General features: G+C 38.7%; 2 protein-coding genes across 2 annotated transcripts; both read right to left on the bottom strand.

Annotated features, from left to right (window-relative positions):
* Positions 1-469: 469 nt before the first annotated feature.
* Positions 470-4,081, bottom strand: aar2 (AAR2 splicing factor). The gene is made up of 3 exons (XM_008413904.2): positions 3,014-4,081; positions 2,693-2,922; positions 470-1,657 (listed from the first exon to the last, which is right to left on the bottom strand). Exons 1-3 carry the CDS (start codon positions 3,777-3,779, stop codon positions 1,490-1,492), a joined length of 1,164 nt encoding a protein of 387 aa, XP_008412126.1. The 5' UTR covers positions 3,780-4,081; the 3' UTR covers positions 470-1,489.
* A 6,415-nt stretch (positions 4,082-10,496) lies between these two features.
* prpf6 (PRP6 pre-mRNA processing factor 6 homolog (S. cerevisiae)) lies at positions 10,497-22,109 on the bottom strand. Its single transcript, XM_008413905.2, has 21 exons — positions 21,868-22,109; positions 20,678-20,840; positions 20,421-20,539; positions 20,252-20,330; positions 19,294-19,470; positions 18,766-18,894; positions 18,570-18,664; positions 18,320-18,476; positions 17,925-18,087; positions 16,669-16,787; positions 16,169-16,387; positions 15,007-15,129; positions 13,932-14,053; positions 13,668-13,806; positions 13,447-13,566; positions 12,618-12,794; positions 12,383-12,516; positions 12,055-12,146; positions 11,449-11,563; positions 11,184-11,310; positions 10,497-11,008 (listed from the first exon to the last, which is right to left on the bottom strand). Exons 1-21 carry the CDS (start codon positions 22,053-22,055, stop codon positions 10,856-10,858), a joined length of 2,910 nt encoding a protein of 969 aa, XP_008412127.1. The 5' UTR covers positions 22,056-22,109; the 3' UTR covers positions 10,497-10,855.
* Positions 22,110-22,313: the final 204 nt, after the last annotated feature.

Raw genomic sequence — 22,313 nt, 5'->3', positions numbered from 1 at the left:
TGCACACACACCTCATTAACGCCACATTATTATGTTTATCACCAAGATGTTGTCGGTGCGCTCCACATGTGTTTTTATTGTTTGTTTGTGGCTTAAATCAGAGAAAATTACAAAATAATCCAATTTAATTGCAATGACCTAATGCCTCTTACCATCTGAAACAGGTAAAAGGTGTTAAATAACTGCAAGGTCTCTCCAGGACTTGAGAAGATAGCTGAGCATCAACAAGGAGCCATAGAAACCCGCGTTCTGTGGCGAGGGTCGCCATCTAGTGGACAAGAAAGTAATAACACCCCGTAATCGCCAACGTAAACAGATGTTTACTAAATATAATTAGTCCATGAAAGTGCTTTGTAATGAAATGAAATTAATCATATGCCGGTGCATAAAATTACAGTATTATTAGAAATAGGATTTATTTCAGAAATTGAATTCAAAAAGCAAGTTTTGTAGAGATTAATTAGGAGAGTGAAATATTTGAACTGTTTATTCTGTTTAGTTTCACCATTTTATAAGTTAAAAACATTCAAGCACAGTTTGCCAGATAACTAAGATATCACACTACATCAACACCAGCAGGTGGCATCATAAAATCATCGCCGACTTTGGAAACCTCAAAAAGAGCTTAAATAGCTTGGATTCCACTTTTCCTCAAGACACTGGAACCTTGATTTCCAAATAAGTTGCAAAACTTACTTTCATCTGGAGAAAAAAAAAAAAAAGACAACAGCCTAGATTCTTATTAGAAGCTTAGGACATCCTTGGTTCAGGATTGCTTAACACTAGGAATGTTTTAACCTTTTTCCCAGACACGTCTGGGTGTTTTTCCCTGGAGCTCTGACTCCACCGGAGCACAGTTCAAACTTTCTGAATTTCCTCCAAATACTTGAATGGTCAATGATTCGCAATCTTCAAGGCTTTTGTAATCCCTGTTGCTAGTGTGCCTTTTTCAACCATTTGTCCTTCCAATAAGGTTCTGATACAGCCTTGTTTGAAAAACCCATTAGCAATGACCTCTTGTGTCAGGTGTCTGCAACTTTCTACTGTGAAATCTCCCATGATTGCATCAACCATAGAATAATTTTGTTGATCTGATGTAATTTAATTCTCAGACAAACTGAATTTTAGGTTATTTTTAGTTGTAAGCTATAACCATAATGATGATCCAATCCTGTCAGTGATGAACCTATATATTGGTTACTGAAATTATTTTTTTCTGTAACTATTCATCTAAAAGTCTTTATTTTTAATATTCATAAAATATAACATTTGTTTTGAATTCCTGTATTCAACTTGCAATCTTCAAAGTACTGATAACAAACATGTTCAGAAGGCATCTTCTTTTACCTATAACAAGACTGTAACCATACAGGTGGTTTAATTACTTTTTTTACATTAGGTAGTCACATTGTACTTTTTTTTTGTACACACCACACATCATACTAAAAAAAATACCAATGATATGATGAATGTTTGAGACAGAGCTGTTTCAGTCCACTGTGACACCTTCAGGTAGCTCCACCACCACCGGAGCACAGTCATCCAAGTCTGCATCAAAATCCCAACAAAACTTCTTGGTCAGGTGGGCTTTGAACTTCTCTGCTTTCTTTCGCAGAGTGCTGTCCACACCAGGTCCGGTGGCAAACTGGAAAAAGTCCTGCAAAATAAGTCCAACAGTATTGGAGTTTGTCATTAAAGCTGCAGTATGTAACTTTTAAATATACAAAAAATTTTGTATATACTTATTGACACTATCACCATGTTGTACTAGTATACTGTGAAACCTGCTAAAAAAAAACCCGGCCTTCTCCTACGGTCCTGCTGTCATCTACAGAAATATGCCGTTCAGTCAGAAACAACCAATCAGAGCCAGGAGGAGGGTCTTACTGCTGTCAATAACACTGGTGAATGTGCTACTCACACCCTCCCCCTTTTTCTCTGCTGCTAAACGGCTAATTTACCACAACAGACCCTGCCAAGAATGCTGTTGTTGTAAGCCGTTTCTCCAACATTAGCACATTGTACACGAGGTTGATTGACAGCACTGAGACCTTTCTCCTGGTTCTGATTGGTTGCTTTGACTGGGAGTGGGACATTTTTGTAGACAGCAACAGTAGCACTGTGAAGAGGTGGAGGAGCTGATATTTTCACAGATATTTGTCTCATACCATACAGTCACGAATTTTTGTAACAGTTACATACTCCAGTTTTAGCCCATTGGATAACACGTAAGCATTTTCAGAGTAAAAGTAGTTCAAATAGATTGAATGCCCTCCAGGCCGCCTGGAGTCTGCAGGAGACCTGCTGGTTCTTGATTGTGTTGATTGTATTTGTATCTGACTGTATGATTAACGTGTAATGAAATTAATTTTTGCCTGGCTTTTATCTAACATTACATGTTGTTAATTGGATGCTGTATAAATTAACCTGAAACTGGATTGAAGTCTTCAGTAGAAATACAAATATTTTATTGGTTAACAAAAAAATAAAGTTCAGATAAGATTCATAGTGAAACCGTGAGTGCAAAATTAAAGCTACAATGTGTTTCAGTGAGTTAATAAATTTGACTTTTGATGCTCCAGGAAATGGTAATGCAGTTTTTTGACAATCATTACTCAGAAAACAAAGCTAGTATACCATTCACCTCCTGAGGTTTCAGATTTAGAAACTTTTCTAAGCGCTGCCCCTTTACCTGGAGAGTGCTGGTGAGGAAATTATTCTGCGAAACGATGTCAACGAAGAAGTCCGGGGGTACTTCTCCAAGCTGGTGGTAGAGCACAGTGATGAGGCCCAGATAGAGTTCCTTCTGCTTCCTCATGGCGTCCTCTGAGCGGCACAGCAGAGCCAGCAGACTCTTCCAGTGCTCGAAGCCCTCGTACACGTTTCCGACCAGGAAACACACAAAGGCAAACTGCAGCTCACCTAGAAAGGGTCAGATGAAGGAGTTTATTTTTTTTTCCCAAAAGAAATGTAACAGAATGGCTTTGACTAAGAATTAATACACTTAGGCTACCAAGCAGGTTGAGGGGTTGGTCCGGGTAGTTCTGCTCCAGCACAGTCTCCAGGGAGTAACTCAGGTCCATGCTGCATCGGGTGATCTCTGCGGGTGAAGCTCCAGGAGGGTAGGACTTCTTGGGAATATCTGAGAAGCGCAACTCTGTGCCCTCCCTCTGCTTCATCTTTGGAAGCCTATCCAGTCCCTCCCTCATGCTTTGACAGGCTGTGTCATTCCTTGGCTGCTCTGCCCGGTCTTTCGTGTGTCTGAACTGCAGCTCAGGGATGATATCACTGAAAGCACACACTCGACCTGAGAGAGGCTGCAGGTTAACAGCTAGCTCCTGACTGATCTGGTCAGTGAGGGAAACCCACTTCCTCATCACCTCATATGGATAGGGACCCAAGTAGGGATCCAGCTCTCGCAATGTGCTCCGGATTCGGTTCACCTCCTCATCATTCTTTGAGGCCGAGAAGTCCAGATCCTCTTCTTTGGGGTCCCAGTGGGCCAACAGAATCTCTCTGGGTTTAAGAGTGAGGAAGAGGCCTGATTTAGGACCAATTTCTCCACCACAGCTTGGAGAGTTAACGGAGCAGAAATGGAGGAAGTGGAGACCCGGAGGGATCATCTTCACTCCTCTAAAGCGAGGACCCACCTGCCAGCTCTTGCAGTCTATCCCCAGTTCAGTGCCCTGAGGAACACCCAGCAAGACCAGGGTGGCTCCTTCCTCAAACAATCTCAGAGCAACATCTGGATCCATGTCCACACAATTGCTGCCCGCCATGTTTGACTGAGAACTGCACGCCGGGTCCAGCAGGACAACTCAAAAAACCGAGGTCTGTTCTCACCTGTTAAATGAGCTGCTCATGTCCGGAGCGCTTCGCCTCTAAATATGAAAACACACACCGATGCTGTTCAGCTACACAGTTAGAAAAATAGCTGTTCACTCATGTACTCTAAAAGAAATATTTTCATAACAACTTTTATGTTGTCCATAAACCACCTTAAAGTTGGCCGTTTTTCCCCCAAACGTTGGGAATTCGTTTGCGGTAACACTTGTGTCACATTTTCATTGGTCCGGGCGGAAACTGCGTCGTTGTGGAAGAGTTCCGCTCATGTAGTGTCGTAGAATTAAAGTTAAGAAAAAAACATTGTAATAGTTGAAAAACAAACAAACAAAAGTTTCCATTTTTGCACATTCTGTAAGGATTTTCACGTTTGTAAGGGACTTTACTGATCCAAACTACCAGCTAATTTCTATATGAGAAAGGATATAGGTCAGTGATTCTTGAGAATAGGGATTTTTAATTTTTATATATTTTCCAACTCCATTGTCCCTAGTTTTTGTCAACACCGTCTGACATGAAAAGAATGTAAAAAAAAATCTGGCATTATTGGGGGACACCAGAACTTCTGAGGACCCCATGACCTCTTCCTTTCTCTTCCTTTGTTAGGGCTAGTTAGCTCTGGTTAGCTTATGTTATTCTTTAGTTTTTTTCTTCTTTTTATTCCTAAGTTGTTTGTCACAACCATGATGTGTCAACACCATAACTGACAATTTACAAAACTCTGATGAAATTTTGTGAAATAAAAGCTTAATTTTGGTTCAATGTAAATATTTGACGGATCTGATGAGCTACAATATGGCCTCCTTCAGAGTAACATCATATAAATTGAGGTAGTTTGGCTTTTTGTCAACTCCATCAGATGTCAAATCCATCAGAGTTTTTGTGACTCTTTCAGTGAAATTGTCAAATCTCACTTAAATGTGCAATTTATTCATTTTAATGTATTTTACATAAATTGCATTACTTCACATKTATCAAGTTTTTCATTTTACTCACTAGTTTGTCACCACCTTCAGCTCTGTGTCAACTCCATCATGAACTGTCAACTCCGTCAGATGGACTTTTTGTTGTTTTTGTTTTAAATAATATTTATTTTGTTTCTTGAGAAGCATTTGTCTGTAAAATGAGTAAAAATATCACTAATAGGGTATTTTAAGAATCATTTTATATTTATTTGTGTCAGATGGTGATGACAAAGCTCTGGGTCAGGTCGATTAAAAATGTAATTTTTTGAAAAATGTTGCAACTGGGAGCCTGTACCTTAGCATCTTTACATTTCCAAAACATTATTTGTCATATTTGCATACATAAGGTTGAGAAATAATAATAATAAAAAAAGGGAAACCCATTTTATCCCTATTCTCAAGAATCACTGAGGTATGTTATCTGAGATGTTGACAACTGAGAAAAATAGTGTAAAAAGAAAAAAAAAAACACATAGTTTCAACCTAATGACAAGAAAAATCCATTGAGAAATAATACAGGTATTGTTAGTGTCAATCTATTATGATAATTCAATTATTCCATAAAAGATGCTAATCTGTATCACAATTTATAAAAACATTAGATGACTGTCATTTCAACCAAAGTGATTAAGAGACATTTTGGAAGGTTAGGTGAATGTACTGTCTAAGATTTTTTCACTTTGCGATTAACTTCAAAGGTTTTGGGGAATATTTTGTGATAGAGCTAGTGTTGAATAGCTAACTGTTGAATAGTATGGTATACTCTTCCTAAGTTGGTGGACAAAATAGTGCTTTTTAAAATGTGCAAAGTTTATTGTTTATTACCCTAAAGCTGCTTTTTGCGTCAAAAGCAACTGTCTCCCACAGACTTAATTAAATTGTCAAATTTGACAATCAAAGAGAACTTCTAGTGGCAAGTCTTTTGCATTTTTATTATGTGGTATGAGTATTTTATGGTTATAGTGACATGTGGCTTACAAACATGATACATAAATGTTACATCAGGAGAGACCTTGACAACGTGCATATTATTAAAGTATTTGCATGCACTTATGATACTCTTAGCTTATCTGTGGTTATGATGAAACATATAACGAGGCGCAGTGGTGAGATACAAAAGACAGGCAGATTTTATACACAAAACACTGAGAACTTAACAGCAGCAATCATTTGTTATATTGCATTAGAAAGAGAGCTGTGCATAAAAAAAATAGGTCATTGAGTTCTGTAGCGGTGCTGTGAACATTCTTGCAGGTCATCTGGTATCTTCATGAAAAGGTGGCACAGTTTGTCCTACTTGGAGAGAACATGGACGCTCTGAAGTTTCTTCCAACAAGTGATCATCAGCTTTATAACTCTGATCAACCTCAGTCTCCTCCTTTTTTTTCCTTGTATTTTTTTGACAGCTGAACATGAGGTTTTCTTTTCCTGTACAAAGAACAAGAAAATACAGCAGATTTATTTGAATTATATTTAACTCAGTGAATATTGGTGATAACTTTAAAGATGTTTTTTGTTGTAGTTTTTTTTTTACCATGTAATTAGGACTGCAGTTTTGAATGATGAGTCGCTCCATGCTCCCGACTGGCTTTTCCAGGTCAGACTGCTTGCCACTCCTCTGACACAGTATCTGCTGCGTCATACCATAGATGGACATCAGGATGCGGCGTTCCTGTCGAGACACAACATCCCAAAAATGAAACAACACAGGGACAATGTTTGAATTAGTTTATCACGCCTGACAGATTATAGTCAAACTGTAGGAGATTTTCAGAAAAATATTTCTCAACATTGGCCAACATGAGAATTATGAGACAAAATGTGGTAGATTATTTACCCTGTCCATGGTGCTGAAAGCAACTAGGAATGACTAAGTTGCAAACACAACAAAACTGAAGAAATCAGAACATCTTATGATGGACAGTTTTGCAGGATATATTATTAACATGAAAGTGAAGAAGGACTCAAATTATTCATTTTACTAAACATGTATTGGATCAATCATTTCAAACAGGAAGTAAGCTGCAGAGGAGGAAACAAAAAGTTGGAAATAAAAAATTTTATATTTAAATATGATGTTAAAAAATTTGTACTGAAACAATATCAAATGATAGGAAAGAATAAAATCATTGGGTGACAAATAAAAAAAAAATCAAAATACATTATAAATACAAATAATTCTAAATGCACATATACATAAGTAAATGCACATAATTCAGCTAAATGCTGACCTAAATCTTGTAAGATGTTCATATTTTGGTTACTGTTTGTGGGTCTGGTGGACTGTCTGCATTTTATTGCTGAAATTTAACCCAAACAAAAAAAATTTTATATGAAAATATAAAATAGATGTTCACTTGATCTTAAGTACATCAATGTAAACATGATGTAATGGATAAGTATGAATTTTTGCCTTTTAACTTTGAAAACATTTTTTAAAAAAGTATCACGTTCATGTTTGCTGGATGTTGAAAACATAATTTTAGAAAGAACAAAACAAATGTGTTTTTACCTCTAAGATTTTATGATAACTAATTTTTTTCATCTTTATTTTAACTTTTATTAGAAATTTCAACCAATCTTTGGGTGTTGCTCACCAAAAGATTGCTTGAGATCAGCTGCTGTAAGCCTACAGCTAGAATGCCTGGGGTCAGTGGGTTGCTGAGAATAGAACCCCTGACATTATCGTTTCCAAATAGTTACATGTTGACTATACCCACACAAAAAATGTACAAATTACAATGTTTGTGGTGCATCTATTGATTAAAAAACAAAAATCCCCATTTTTCAAAACCCAGTTTTTGGCACAGCCTGTGAGTAAACGTTATGGTTATTTGAACAGTTTATCTCAAAAACAAAAAAAATATGTATTATATTTAGAACCAATCCAATACAAATACTTTAATTAAAACTTTATTTTGTCTGCTGTAAGTGATTACGAAACACTCGCTAAATGTAGATATTTTACCATAAGCATCTATACAATTTCCTGTATGAGGCTATAAAGGGTTAAATGCTTCGCAAATAAGTAAAAGCATTTTAAAATCAACTCAGTCCAAATTGATTATTTCCCATACACTTGCTTCTCTAGTTTTCTTGGTGTGATGCCACTTACTTTTCCTGAGGGACAAGGGTCTCTCTCCTTGAATGTAGTGGCTGAGCCAGTCAAATTCTGAAGGAAGAATCACAATTAGTGTTTTCCTAAAGTAATTACTGTGCATTTGTTCCGTCTTAAAAGAAAAGAAAACAGATCCCCAAGTTCTACTTGAAGATCACTGGAGGGCAGCGTATCATTAAAAATCAATCATGATCTGTTGTACATGACAGCTAAACGTTGACAAAAAGCTGATAAAATAGTTTCAAACAAGCAAAACCTCGCGATGTGCTAATTGATCCTACCAAATTTTGCAGCTCAACAAAGATGACCTCTCGGTAGGAGTCCAGTATTTCTTTATAGTTACATCCACGTTTACCGCAACAGTTGGCCAAAATAAGAACCACCAGGACACTACGGAGCAAAGATCCGGTCAGACACTGAAAGAAAGAGAGAAGCGTGTGAAAAAGAGACAATTCAAACGATATATATGTTCTTTAGATCAGAGTAGAAATAAATATTCACAGCTCATCTTGCTCCTTGTGCTTTATTAATGTGACTAAAGACAAATAGTTCCGCAAAAAAAAAAAAAAAAAAAAAAAAACTTCACCACGAACGGGGCGACCTTCAAACATCTCGCCTTAGCGCTGCGTAAATACGCGCCAACGCACTTACCATTTATCATGATTTTCTGCAGGATCCTCAGACGAGCAAACCCATCTCTGTTGGTGGCTGGGAGATCCGAAGAATTTCTTTGGATTCTGCAGGGCTCATTGTAACCAAACCTGCTTCTTTTTTTTCTCTCTCTCTCCTTCCTCTTCTTCAGTTCTTTTGTACTTCCTCCAATGCAGAGGTTAATGTTGTCGCTGTGAGCGGTTCAGCGCGGTGCTCCGTGGTTTCCAACATCACCAACGTAACAGCTGCTCCTATTTCCTTCCCCGTCATGGATGGTTGCCGATGGGCTTTGGGTTGCACCAAACTCCTGTCCGATCAAGTCGAGGAAAACTTTTGCAATAAATCACTCGGCTTTATCCTTTCAGTTTCGTTTGAAAGACTTGACCCCAAAATAAGGGTTGATTTGGTACCGCGTTTAACTAAATATAGAGGTTTGTTTTAAAGTTTGATGGAGCACTTCTCTGAAAATGATTTCCTTTTGCATATGCCTATGATAAAATAAACGTCACATAATGAATCAGACTTTCAGCCAAATCAAAAATATCCAGTGTGACAACAAAGAACAAGTCTGGGAACTGCATGGGGGGAGTTAGACATGGATTCAAAAGGTCTGGGAAAGATTTCTACTCAATAAAGCCATTGTGCTCTCTCAAACACAATTTGACATTTAAATCTCAACAAATATCAAGTAATAGAACTTGTTTGGAAAGAACTGCCTTTACCACAATACTTTTTTGTTTTCATTGGAAAATGCAAGGTTCAAGACCACAGAGAAAAACGAATTTTAAAAAGCAATATAAATCATCCACGTGTGCGAGATGGCTAGAGAAATACACCGAACATTGAAAAACACCTGGTTCATCACCTAAATCTGTAAAATATGTTCATTTATCTTTCCCTCATTTACATTTTAGAGATTTAAAATTAAGTTAGATACTAAGTGCAAGAAAAGCAGACCTTACTGTGAATTTAAGCGTTTCTATTTGCATTTAATAGAAAGTAATTTAAATATCAGTTCATTGATTTTAATGAAAACCCCAAATATTTATGGTGACGTAAAAATGTCAGTTCAGCAGTCAAAACTGCCTGAAGCTGTTCATGACTTGACTCACCTGCTTGCTGTTTAAATAGGTGAAAAGTGAGCACGTCGTCAAAGCAAACAGAAACAATGACACCTGAAAAACACGTGTTTATGTCTTTCTCTGAAGTTGCACAATGTTACTGTTAAATCAGACTTTCTTCATTTTGTTACACATTCCTGTGGTTAATGTCTTTTTTTTATTTCTTATGGTTATGGATTCGACAGAAGCCAGGGAATTGTGAAGGATCATGGTGTTTCATTTGGGAATTTATTCCCGTTTACACTCCAAAGCTTTCCTTCAAGTTAAGACAGATATTTTGATATTTAGATTAAACATCAAGACTTTTAAATTCAACTTGGAGACGTTGATTATGCTTTGATAAAGTCAAATCTTCATGAGATCTTGTGTTTGCTCCTTTACCTAGTTAAGATACAGGGGTGATTGTTAGTTATTGGTTTTCTGACCAAGACCAATGAAATCTATTTTGACTGAAGCGGAAATATTGTAATTTTGGAATCTATCTTTGTAACATAGATTATATTCCTTTCCATAAAATATCTACGGAATTCTCACAGATTAGATGATTTAAGTAAAAGGATTTATTTAATCGGAAGTGATCGGATAGATTGAGACTGATTAGAAAAAGTCATTTATCGATAAGTGATTTTAAAATATATAAACAATGCCCCACCATTTAAAAATCTTTTTTGAATTCCGATATATAAAATATCAATATATAAAATAGGTAGGAGCATTATGATGTGGATCGAACCTTGAAGTGTTTTCCAGGAAGATAATTAAATAACTGAAGAAGAAAAAAAGAAACAGAGAACATCATTAGGCTGTTAAGTACATTGCAGAGGGGGTTTACTTTGCAACAAGACAAACAAACATGAGAAAAGCCTAAAAATTAACAACCTTATTCCACGTGGCGCTGCTGAGTCACCCAATGGCTAGTTCACAAAAACTGCTGGTTTTACTGAATGTTGTTACTACAGTCATATCCATATGGCTAACAGCATAACATTTGTCACTTTTAGATCGTCATTATTTTCTGCAAAAAAAATCCATGTTTGTAAAATGATAAACCTAAAAAAAATGTACTTTGTGTGAGCTGGGAAAGTCCAGGTAGAGAATAAGTGTGTCCATAGCTGCTCCTGGTGACTGCCAGAGTCCTGCAGGGATTCTTGAAAGTTTCAGAATGTATTCTTAATCTTGCTGGCGACCAGTGCTAAAATCTCTCCCGTCTTCCTCTGCCAGTTCAGGACGTGTTTGGACTCGGCACACCACAGCTCTCCATGGCGGGGCTCTGCATTCTCACACCGTTTCCGCACCTCTTCCTGTTGCTCCTGATGGATGCAGACCATTAGCGTTAATGCTTACGATTAAAAACGCAGGAAGAAGTCCCGAAGCTTTTGAGAAAAACGCTCATAATACTTTAAACTGTATGGCGCTAAAAAGAGAAACTGAAATGTAGAGTTAATGATTCACGAGGTAGCACAAAAATAAGTTGGAGATCAGTACCTCTGTGCCGTGCTGCAGCTCAAACTTGTAGAAGAGAGCCCAAGCGTCTCCCAGGTCGGGCTCAATCTTTACTGTCCTGAGGAACCACTCTCTGGATTTGGTGATTTTACGCTCACTCCAGAACAACCTAATAATGCATGAGTTTAAATTAAAAAAAAAATAAAATATAAAAAAACATTAACAAAAATCTAATTTCAGTCATTTGATTATTAAAGGCATGTTATTTGTGACAAAAGGACAGAGCAGTAAAATGTTGTAGCCATACTTTGCCACAGCGAGCAAGACATGAGGATCATGTTCACACTTCTTCAAAGCGTCCACACTCTTTGTCTTCCTCTGGGGTCTGGCTTCCAAGAACACGGCCTCAGCCCACAGGATGCCTAACGAAGAACAGTGGGGAAAGAAAAAGTGACTTTCTAAAAATGTACAAAACGCGAGCTGCAAAAATGTATAATGTATAATGTATAAGCCTAATCTGTTGTCAAGAATAAATAAAAAGTGGAAAAAATTTGAAAGTGCTGCCAAAAGCATAGAATACATTGCGATTATTTTAGTTTAGTTTTATTTCAGTGGAAACATTTAAAAATGTAGTTTTTTTTTAACATCTAGTTTAGATTTGTTAATTTTCTTTTTCAACTCACTTAAAGATCCAATGTGGTTTTTGACCAAGGAAATAAAAGCTCAAAATTAGTGTGTGATTGAATTTTTCTTATGGCTTTTGGACAAAAATTAGCTCAAAACCCAAACTAGTTTAAATAATTTTATTATCTTTATTCACCAATGAAGAATTACCAATGTTCTTCAGATATATAAGGAAAAAACCATTTATTTATTGAATAAAAGGCTGTTTTTTATATATATGTATTCTTACCTGAATTTGGGCACTCCTGCAGGGCTTTGGCCATTAATGTGTTGGATATGTTTTTCAATCCAGCCCTGTACTCCAACCTGACAGACTCAAGCCTGGTAAACAAACGCTTCAATTATTTCAAGAAATTCCTGGGTAAACATGTGTTCATATTTGGCTAAATTTGTCTTTCAATGTTACAGTGAAAATATTGCGCATTATGGAGAAAATCCAATAACTGATATAATGCAATACTTGGTCCAAAAATTATAAAACATAATGTAAAAAAATGTCAAAGGACATCCTTTGAACCTTGACCTCAGATAAAATACGTTCACTTGTGTTTTCTCACCACAGGTCAGGGGACTGCGGGTTCTTCAGCCGTGCTTTCTCCAGGATCGCTCTGGCTCTGGTCAGCTGGCCGACTCTTTCCTCAAGACGAGACAGCAGCAGCCACAGAGGCACCGAGTGGGGACATTTTTTCAACTGCAGCAGCAAAATAAACATAAACAAACAACTCGTTCCACTTATTCAGACACACACCGTGAGAAGTACCAATCGTAAGCATATCTTTTACTCTGCCTTACCCCTTGATTATAAGCCTCTCTGGCCTTGTCCATGTTTTCACACTGCTCCTCTATCTGGCCTCGCATCATCCACAGCTTGGGGAAATCTTCATAATGTTTCAGAGCTTCGGTGCACAACTCCTGCGCAGCTTCTATGTTTCCCAACACCCATTCTAGTTTCACTGATTTCATGAATACCTGTGAACATGACGGAGAAAAGATTTGCCTCGGTCAGAAAACGAGGACGAATGAATTCCAATGGACTGCCCTCCCATCAACAAAGACATAAAATAGAAAAAAAAAAAAAAACACACACACACACATTGTAAAATAATCTGGCATCCTTGCTAGGAGCTTAACTGAGTCATTACCCCATAAATGTGTCTCATCAGACATTAAAAGTAAGGCTCTGTGAGCCTATAATGCAGGGATGAAAAGGGAAAGTAGCCAGGTTAAACAGATGTGATCGTTAATGAGCTCAACTAGCAGCATCTGTCAGACTGAGTGTTCCTGTTTGTAGGTGAAGAAGAACTGCAAGCCTGAACCTGAAGAGACCAGAATGTTTGAAGAGGCCAGATGAAAGATGAATCACTAATAACTTGCTTTTAAACACGGCTTTCTACAAAAGAGATCATTACAATTAGATTACAATGGTGAACCAAGGGTCACTGAAAAGCTCTACTGATGGCAACACACGGGGGTCATACAGGAGCGGTTATGGTGAAACAGGGAACCCTCTTAAAAAAGCTTTTATCTTTCAGATAAAAAACAAATCATAAGGCTTGTTAAAAAAAAAAAAAAAAATCCTCCCAACATCTTTTAGTAATTTCACCACCCCCTTTTCACCCACCCGGGCTGTTGGTGCGCTGCTGCGAGCCTTGGCCAGCAGTCGACGGGCTCTTTCGTATTCATTGTTTTCAGACTCCAGTTTGACGGCAGCCAGCCAGATCTCTTCGCTGTTGGGATTCGCCTGGAATAAACAGTAACGAGCAACACAGAGAGGGGCTGAGTGTAGCACAGGACAAGCAACAAAGTGTGACGAGTCAACTTCTGCATGATTTTTGTTTTCACCTGAAAAGCAAGAGCAAGGATACTTCTTGCAGCTGGAACGTCATTGGCCAGCCACTTGGACTTGGCGCCCATAAGCCACAGCACCTCCGCTTTGGGACAGTGAGCTACTGCTCTCTGCAGAAGGGCTTCCAAAGACTCCCTGAGACGGACGGAAGGAGGAACAGACGCAGTTGATGTGATCCATGAGGAAAAAAAGCAAGAGAAAATTAGACACTGGCAATCAGTCAACAGAAGAAAAGAAGAGTAGTAAATAAAGCTGCTCACCTGGTGCCGTGGTTCTTCTCAAAGTAGGCGGCTCGTAGCCAAACGCTTTTCTTACTGGGAAACACTTGCAGGGCGTGGGCATAAATGGCCCTGGCACACTCCAATGCTCCGTGGGCCACACACTGAAACACAAAGAGCAGCTGTTACACTTCCAACAGGAAACTCGTGTACAAAAAAACATCTGCTGCACAAGTCCGGAGTTCACTAACATTCATCACGGGATAATTATTGACAGTTTTAATGATGCATTTGAACAATTTTTCCAAAGTGGACTGACAATACGAATAAGTTAAATGTGTTAAGGCACAAGCTTGAATTTAACGCAGCAGTACACATTCAAAATGATACACAGACTCAGATATACGATCCCTCAGTCCCTCAGCCAGGTACAGACAAACAGCCCACATTTTGTAAACATCAATAAGGTTCTGGCATTATTCTGCCAGGATATTTGACCATTGCTTTTATCAGGAATGGAAGAGCACAGTTAAACTGGTGGCTTTCCTGTCAGATGCCCGGCATTTTAGTTTAATCATATTTTTGATGTGTGTTTATATGTCTGGAGGAGTCAAAGTGAGGCTTTCAAACTTAACCCTACGTGTCAAGAATGGTGGTGATAGCATGCTCTTTAACTTTCAAACAAGATGTTTGAAAATTGGTTAATGATCCCAACCACATATTGAAACTGTTTTTTAGATAAAGAAAGAATTCAAGTTTCTGGACTGGCAATGACCTCAACCCTGCTGAAGAGTATGGTGTACAATTGAAAGTCTATGATTTAAAGGAGCTCTGCCAAGTCTGAAAAGCTGAGTGGTTAAACTTAAACCCAGGATTAATGATGGCTACAAAAAGCACGTGATTATTTGTGGGGTCCAGACGCCTGCATGAATAATTTTGAGCCTGTGAGAATCAAAGAAAACCAACAATAAATCCAAGCTATTTGTTGAATAATCACACCCGACGCATCATTAAAAAACTCGTGCTTAATACTGATGATGAGTTGGTGTTGTGTCATCGTTCTAAGAGACGACCGGTGTAAAGAAAATGCTAAAACATATGTTTCTCTGAAACCCACACTGTCTGCATCCTCCATCCAAGTATGCTTGCGGTCCTCCTCCTCGATGCCAATCCCTATGACAGCCCTGATCACCGCTTGGCAGGTGGCCACACTGCCTGCTTTGTCACACTCCTCTGCATCCTGCGTGACAAACAGAAACATTTAGACAGAAACATCTCTGGGTGAAGAGGAAGAATGCAAAAGTACTGAAGGCATGAACTGTTGGCACCCATTTTAGTCTAGCAATCAGACTGGGATTATGAGGAAACGTAGAAGGGAGTATTTACACACCTGGTGTTAGAGGAAAAAGTGTTTCACGACAGATACCGGAGATCCTTGGATAAACCCTGGTTACTGATTAACATCCATGTAGATGACTTACAGTTTTATATGTACATAAACTGTCTTTTACAGAGAGCATTCTGCTCTAAGGAAAGCCGACTACCTGAGGATAACATGAGGTAAGGCACTGATTAACCTAAAACCTTAAACTTTCTTGCAAGCTATAATGGGTGTTTTTTCCATCATTTACACTTAACACAAAGCATAGGTAGCATAAGGAAAAGAAAAATTATTCGACAGTCGGTTATTGCAAAATAACTGAACACTAGACATAAATGTCAGTCAGTGTGCTGGCATGTTTAGTTTCATTCAGTTGAAGTAACACTGGAGCACTTAGCCAATATCCTGGCATTCTGTCAAATCAGAATGAATCCAAGCATGCCACAGTTTAAAGGTGCAGTCATATTTTCCACCTTATTTTGATATGGTAGTCTGTGATTCAGAAGGAAAAGAAAAATGGAAAAGATCAACAAGGATGTTTTTTGTACATGCGATGTTAATGCATTAGAACAGAACAAAAGTTTATTGAGGCCGTTTAAAGCTGATGTGTGCTCTGTCTGAGAGCAAATTCACACCAGGAAAGTCTTTTGGTCTGTTTGTTTGGTCCACACTAGTTATTTTGGTATGGACCAAATAAATGAAAACATCCTAAACAAGGTCAAGTTTGTAAAAGTTGGGAATATAAAAACATGTAAACAATAAAAAATAAAAAAAAATCTGCAAAGTCAGCGGGATTTTTACAGCATAAAAATCCCACTGACTCTGCAGACTCAGGCATTTTGAATCTACCAAGTCATTTGAAATCTGATTTTTATTTGCTCTATAACGACCGACAGACCTGTATCCATTGCTCTCTGTTGATTTCCACACCGTTGGCCCGCAGAGAAGTGATGGCTCTGTCAATGATCTTTTCCACCATCTGAGTGTTGCCGTTGGCCTCTTCCAGCTTGGCAGCAGTGATCCAGATGTGGCGATCGGTGGGGATATTCTCTCTGGCTTTATTCAAGACACGGCGGGCGTTCTCATAGGTTTCTAGTCGGGCCAGAGCCAGCCACAGCTGATGAAAACCAAAATGTTAACCTTTGCAAAAACCTTCCTGTGTGGCTAACTGCTGCACAAAATCTAGTTCAAAATGAAATGTTAATATTAGGGGTGCAGTGATAAGAATTCTGCAAACAATTTCCAGTTTTGGTAGAGCTTTGGCCTGTTGACAATGATTTGTTTGTAACATAAAAAGAAATAAGAACTTCTATATATATAGTGGACCCCCACCATATATATATTCTCTAATTATTTGAAACCAAGCATCATGTGAATGCGAGGATGTTTGAAGCTTACCTCTACGCTTGTAGGGCAACACTCAACAGCTCTGCTCAGCATAATCCTGGCATCTTCTGGCTCCTCAAGCTCAACAGCTGCCTTCCACAGTCGAACTGACTTTGACACGTTCTCCAAAGCTGAAGAAGATAAATACACACTATGTGATGGCAGCATGTAAAACATTTCACAAATGTAATGGCTTAATCACTCTGTTAAAGAGACAAACATTCAGGCAGCCAGATAAGAGCCATTTATGGAGAAAGGCCACTAGAAAGCTCTCAACCTGGACCAAACACTAAGCCGGGTTGGAATGCAGACCTGGAAGCTGAAAATGCGGAAAATGAATCAGAGCAATGGGTCTGCCAATTCAGCACAGCAACACAGCTAAACAAAGTAAGCCGTTACTTGTGGTCATTCACCGAATGCAATAAAAACAGTATGCGTTTGTTTCCTTTAACAGTTTTACTACAAATGTTTTTATGTGCTTTGATTCAAACACACGGCTTATTAAGTGAATGCAACTTGACCCAAAAGTTGAAAAACAGGAACAAGTCTGATGTGAGAACCTATAAATCAAATCTTTTTTTAGATGTGGAGTTGTGCCTGCATTCAAGTGAGACTTAAAGTTGTACTAAAGTTGTACTAATGTATACCTGATGTCTTTTCATGAAAAGACATCAGACATGAAACTGACACACTGATTAGCTGTCAAATTACCATGGAAATCACTTCATGTGTGAAAGCGGTTCAAGTAGCGCATTCGTAGTCGAGTTGGGTGGGAAGCAGAAAAAGAAGTATTATGTACGTAGTCAGGGAAGGCAAAGCAGAGACGTTCAAACATGTAGAGGCGGAGAAAGATCCTCCTTAGAGACTGCTTCCATCCATCTCTGTCAGTGGAGTATGCTGCTGGGAAACACTGGCGCATGTGTGCCTGTGCGTGCATGTGTGTTGGGGCATTGACACCATGGTTAAATGCAGGGCCCGGCCTTGAAGACAAGCCAGCAGCACAGCTGCCAAATGTTACTCTGATAGCTTTGTGTGGGCTCTTTTATGAGACAATCAACAGATTGGGACTGGCCTTGAATTCTAGTCTGACAGAAATTAGCGTCTTCCTTTTGGCAGCAGAGCCAAACTCAAGGCACACGAAGCTCACAGCAACGTCTATTTCCAAAACAACTGCTTCATTAGACGGCGAGTGCAAAAAGAGGAAAAGCACAATAAACACGAGTTTGTTGATGTTGTTTTGTTTTTTTTCTTCAGAACTAAGACCTTACCCTTCCTGAGGACTCGTTTCTTGGCTCTGATGTCTGTCTCGAGCTCAGCTGCTCTGATGTAGATGCGGACAGACTGCGGTAGGTGGCGGACAGCCTGAGCAACCACGGCTTTAGCTGTGTCACCGGGTTGGAGCCTTGCAGCCTCCAGCCACACGTCTTCGCTCTGGATGAAAATCAGATCAGAAATGTTCTTCTCGGCAGAAATGTAGAGACTCTTTCACCAAATGTATTTTTCTCCAGCAAGAATATCAAGTTTTAACTTGTCTCGATTAGTCACTGAGAACTAAAATGATGCAACCAGTGAAATATAATTTATTTTGACTATACTATACCATACGTGTGAAACCTTTTAAAGCCTAAACGGAGTTTGTTTTCAATCTATTTGTTGTCTTTACCTTTGGACACATCTCTGTGCCTTTCATGATCAGGTTTCTAGCCACCTGCAGCTTGCCTGTCACCTCCTCTAGCCTGGCAGAAGCAATCCAAGCAGGTGGATGGTGGGGGTTGGTCTCTCTCACTGACTTCAGCAGCAGCCGAGCCTTTTTAATGTCGCTGGACAGACAGCCAAAAAGTAATCATCAAACAAGAAGATGAAAACAAAGGGTTGCATCTTCTTCGTTATCTTTAAGAGAAGCTTGTTCCTACCTGATGTCTCCTCCATAGGTGGGAATCATGGAGTTGAGGTCTGTAAGGTAACCCTTGGGATCAACAACAGTCTGTCCACTGACTGAATCAGAAACCTGGAAGGTAAACAAGGAGAGAAAATAAAAATGACACTTTAGATCTAAAGCCAACATGGCGTGAACTGACGTTCCATATTTCAGAATGGATTAAAGGTCACCTGACTGAGCCTCATATCCATAAGCGTGTTCCTGGCCTGGCCAATCTTCCTCATATCCAGCTCTCCTGTCCCAGGAGTCATCAGACCCGGGGTCATGCTTCCTGGATACGGTGTGTTCAGGCCTCCCAGCTAGCAAAGACGGGAAGCAATAATAGAATAAAATGCAGCATTTTAGCATACCAATATCTATAAAACATAGATTTCAATGTTAAAATAATGTATTGCAGAAAGTTTTTACTGAATAAACTATGTTTGCAGTTCTTTATGGTAGACTATTCTGCAACATGCACATCCATGGTGTATAAGCAAATTGCCTTTTTATGTTTTATTAAAAATTTCTACTACGGCTTATGTGACTGTCGATACCTTCTGCAGTTATCCCTCGTCAAGAGAACATAAGGCAGACAACACTGAGTGCAGCTCTCACTGAGACATCCTGACTCCTGCTGGAGCTGATTGTAACTACAACATATAATGTTCAGTGCCAGGCTTTTATTACAACTTATGCATATTTGCATAAATACTGACCCCCTGCAACGGATCAACAGAGGTGTGATTCTCTCCGCTCTGCAGGTGTTTAGAGAAGAAGCTGTCAGGGACGGGGGTCAGCTTCTCATGCCGGGGATTCCTCTGACGCTTGTTCCGTGCATCTCCGACTTCAGGGATGCTCAGCCACTCCTCCTCTGACACCTCTGCCAGCTTCCTCTATAAATGATTAGGAAGAATTAATAAAGGTGCCTCCTGGAAACTCATCTTCTCTGTCACTGAAGGAAAAAAAATCACCCAAACAACTACAACAGTAGAGCAGCTGATTTTTTTTTCAAACCAACACTGAAATGTAACCAATGAAGTAAAAAAAAAAAAAAAAAAAAAAAAAAAACTTTCTTGCTGCAAGAATAAAGAAATAATAACAGGAAAAACATCAAAGCTGAGAAAATATTTTTTCTGTGACCCAAGACAAAGCAAATATCCAGAGACATGTTGTCACAAAGGAATATAAACAATCCTAAAGTAACAAAGGAGGCAAACTAAATTTGGATTTATAAATCTAACTTGTGAAAATTCAGGTTTGAAAGGATAAATCTCTGTTTTGGTTGAGTCATTTTTTTCTTTAAACAAACTTGTAGTCAAACACCTCAAGTTTATTATGACATTCCAAACAATAATGCAAAGGCTGTCAATTTTAGAGTAAATGGGCTCCATAATGACCAATCATAAGTTTCAGAAGTTTTATTTTCGACAAGAATCAGAATAACTTTCTTAATAAAGTTTTTGCTAGCTTGTGTATTTCACAATTTTGCAAAGCAGTTAGACAAATACAGCAAAAATAAATGCACCAATCTACTGTGTCATCTGTCATTTTGCACATTGAAACAGTTGAATTAATACAAACTACAAGGTGGTTGATATTTTTTATGTAAAATACAACAGAAGTACAGCATGTCAAAAGTTTAGAGACATAAGAAAACATAAGAAAATGTCCCACCTTCAGATCTGAGAACTGCTGCTGGATCTTTGGTCGCTCCATACGATATTTTTCAATTTCTTCCTTTTCTCTCAGTTCCCTATAAAAGCACGTCAAGCAATCAATGTTAGAGACACATGCAGCACCTTACCTAAAGGCGAGTATTTTATTTCCAAGTTCCTCTAGTGACCTTCTTTCTTTGCGTCTTTCGTCCATCCTCTTGTCCAGAGCTGCATATATAGCGTCTGCTTCTTCGTCATCTTTCTCATAAGGCCCGCTGGAGAACAAGCTCCCTGCATACCCATTAAACTTTAGGGATGAATGAGACAAAAAACTGTTAGGGGAATAGTTTGCCACAGTTTTGTCACCTTACATTTTTGAGTGAACAATTTAAAAATTTGAACTGAACCATGAAGTCTAAATGTTAAATAATTTATTCGTAGAAACCTCATCGTAGTTGGTGTCATTCAGGTCTTCATCATCATCGTCCTGATTCTTTTTCATCTGGTCCCCAACCGTCCTTTTCCCCGGAGGCGCGTGACGGTCATCCACGGGATCGTTGGCATCACGAGCAGGACCGATATCCGACCGTGTGGTGAAACCAGTAGCGCTACGACACAAACACTGTCCTTCAGATCACAGAAACTATGGTGGCTTGAGAATCAAGACTAAAATAAGATGAGTGTTGAGAACATTTTGTCTTTAACAAGTTGGCTGTTCTGTTTGGAGCCATATATTTAGTACATGGAAGTATTAAGATCCTAGCTGCCTGTTTAACCCCTGCCTTATTTTTCGGTCGTGTTTTACACGACCGTGGTGTATCCCTAAAATACATAATTTTCACTTAAGTAACAAAATGGTTACTTTAAAGACTATGTAAGCAGAAAGTTTTTTATTTCACAATAAATTAAAAAAATAACATGATCTTTCCCTGAATAAAAGGGCTATCATTATTATTTTTTGGTGACCTAACACTTAGCTAAACCCTTGTTAAACTTAGGTTAAACTTGACTGAAGGTAAAAAATACCTGAAACCTACGGTGATTGGAATTGATTCACCGTAGGTGATTGGAAAAAACGGTGATTTTCTGTCCTTTACATTAAATATCTACCATTAGAAATCTACTGTTCTTAAATTGTTTGCCAAATTACAACTTATAACCATGTAACTTGTAATGACTTTTCCGCAAATAGTTTTGAATGATCAATTTGTTTTGGATTATAATTTGGGTCGAGTTGGATTGTAAATAATTAGAATTTATACATAACTAGGTCATATATAAAGCTAAATATAAACTAGGTCTGTTTGTCTTGTAAAGTGTCTTGAGAAGACTTTTGTCGTAAATTAGCGCGTTTTAAAGAAAATAAGATAAGTAAGCACGATGAGCTCGAGAGCTTTTGACTTTAAGTTCGAAATAAACTTTTGACCTCATTGAGAAGAAATTGGGATGTCAAAATAACGGTTGACAATTGTATTACATATTATTAAATTAAAGCAAGTTCGCTTTTTTATGATGAGCAAGCTTAGATTACAAGTGCACTTGCATGACTCAAACATAATCTTAAACGTTTTATTTCATATAACAACAACATTGGTCTTGTAGCTAGGCTAGCTCCTTAGCATTAATTTAGCTTACCCTCTGCCTAGACCGGGAACGTAGCCCAGCGGAGCAGGCATCCCCAAAAATGGTTTCTTCTTTTTCCCCATGAGCGGAGAGGCAAGGGGCATTATGGGGGTTCCTCCGCTGGCCCCCGCAGCGGCAGTGCCCGCTGCTGCTGTTTTGGAGACAATTTTAGTGCCTTGCTTTGCAGCATTGCTAGCCATCGTTCCTCTAACGACGAACCTCCACTGGCGGATGAACAACAGCTTAACTTCCGCTCCAAAGAAACGGCAACGAGTCTGCCCTTCTAGAAGACTGTCTAAGTTAAAACAGCGCCCCAACAGGTCAAGCTGATTGTATCTCATTTTAATTCAATCTACGTTATCTCGTCCTTAAAACTTTAAGCGTGAAAAATGTGTGTAATTTTCTACAAACTTGGTTCTGTGGTTCGGTGACTGACTGATTTTAGACTGTAAAACAAT

This window comes from Poecilia reticulata, linkage group LG7, assembly GCF_000633615.1.
Source record: "Poecilia reticulata strain Guanapo linkage group LG7, Guppy_female_1.0+MT, whole genome shotgun sequence".
NCBI classification, from domain to species: domain Eukaryota; kingdom Metazoa; phylum Chordata; class Actinopteri; order Cyprinodontiformes; family Poeciliidae; genus Poecilia; species Poecilia reticulata.
The sequence above is the reverse complement of the archived record's forward strand: the minus strand, read 5'-3'. Positions and strand labels throughout refer to the sequence as shown.

Bases quoted from the DNA above. Each gene is read 5' to 3' on its own strand.
- aar2 (XM_008413904.2), bottom strand. From the start codon at position 3,779: ATGGCGGGCAGCAATTGTGTGGACATGGATCCAGATGTTGCTCTGAGA. The intron at 2,923-3,013 runs GTAGCCTAAGTG...GACCCTTTCTAG, and splicing joins CCAACCCCTCAACCTGCTTG to GTGAGCTGCAGTTTGCCTTT. The intron at 1,658-2,692 runs GTAAAGGGGCAG...CTTATTTTGCAG, and splicing joins TCCTCACCAGCACTCTCCAG to GACTTTTTCCAGTTTGCCAC.
- prpf6 (XM_008413905.2), bottom strand. From the start codon at position 22,055: ATGGCTAGCAATGCTGCAAAGCAAGGCACTAAAATTGTCTCCAAAACA. The intron at 20,540-20,677 runs GTTTCTACGAAT...TCATCCCTAAAG, and splicing joins ATGACACCAACTACGATGAG to TTTAATGGGTATGCAGGGAG. The intron at 15,130-16,168 runs GTCTGTCGGTCG...TTTGTCACGCAG, and splicing joins ACAGAGAGCAATGGATACAG to GATGCAGAGGAGTGTGACAA.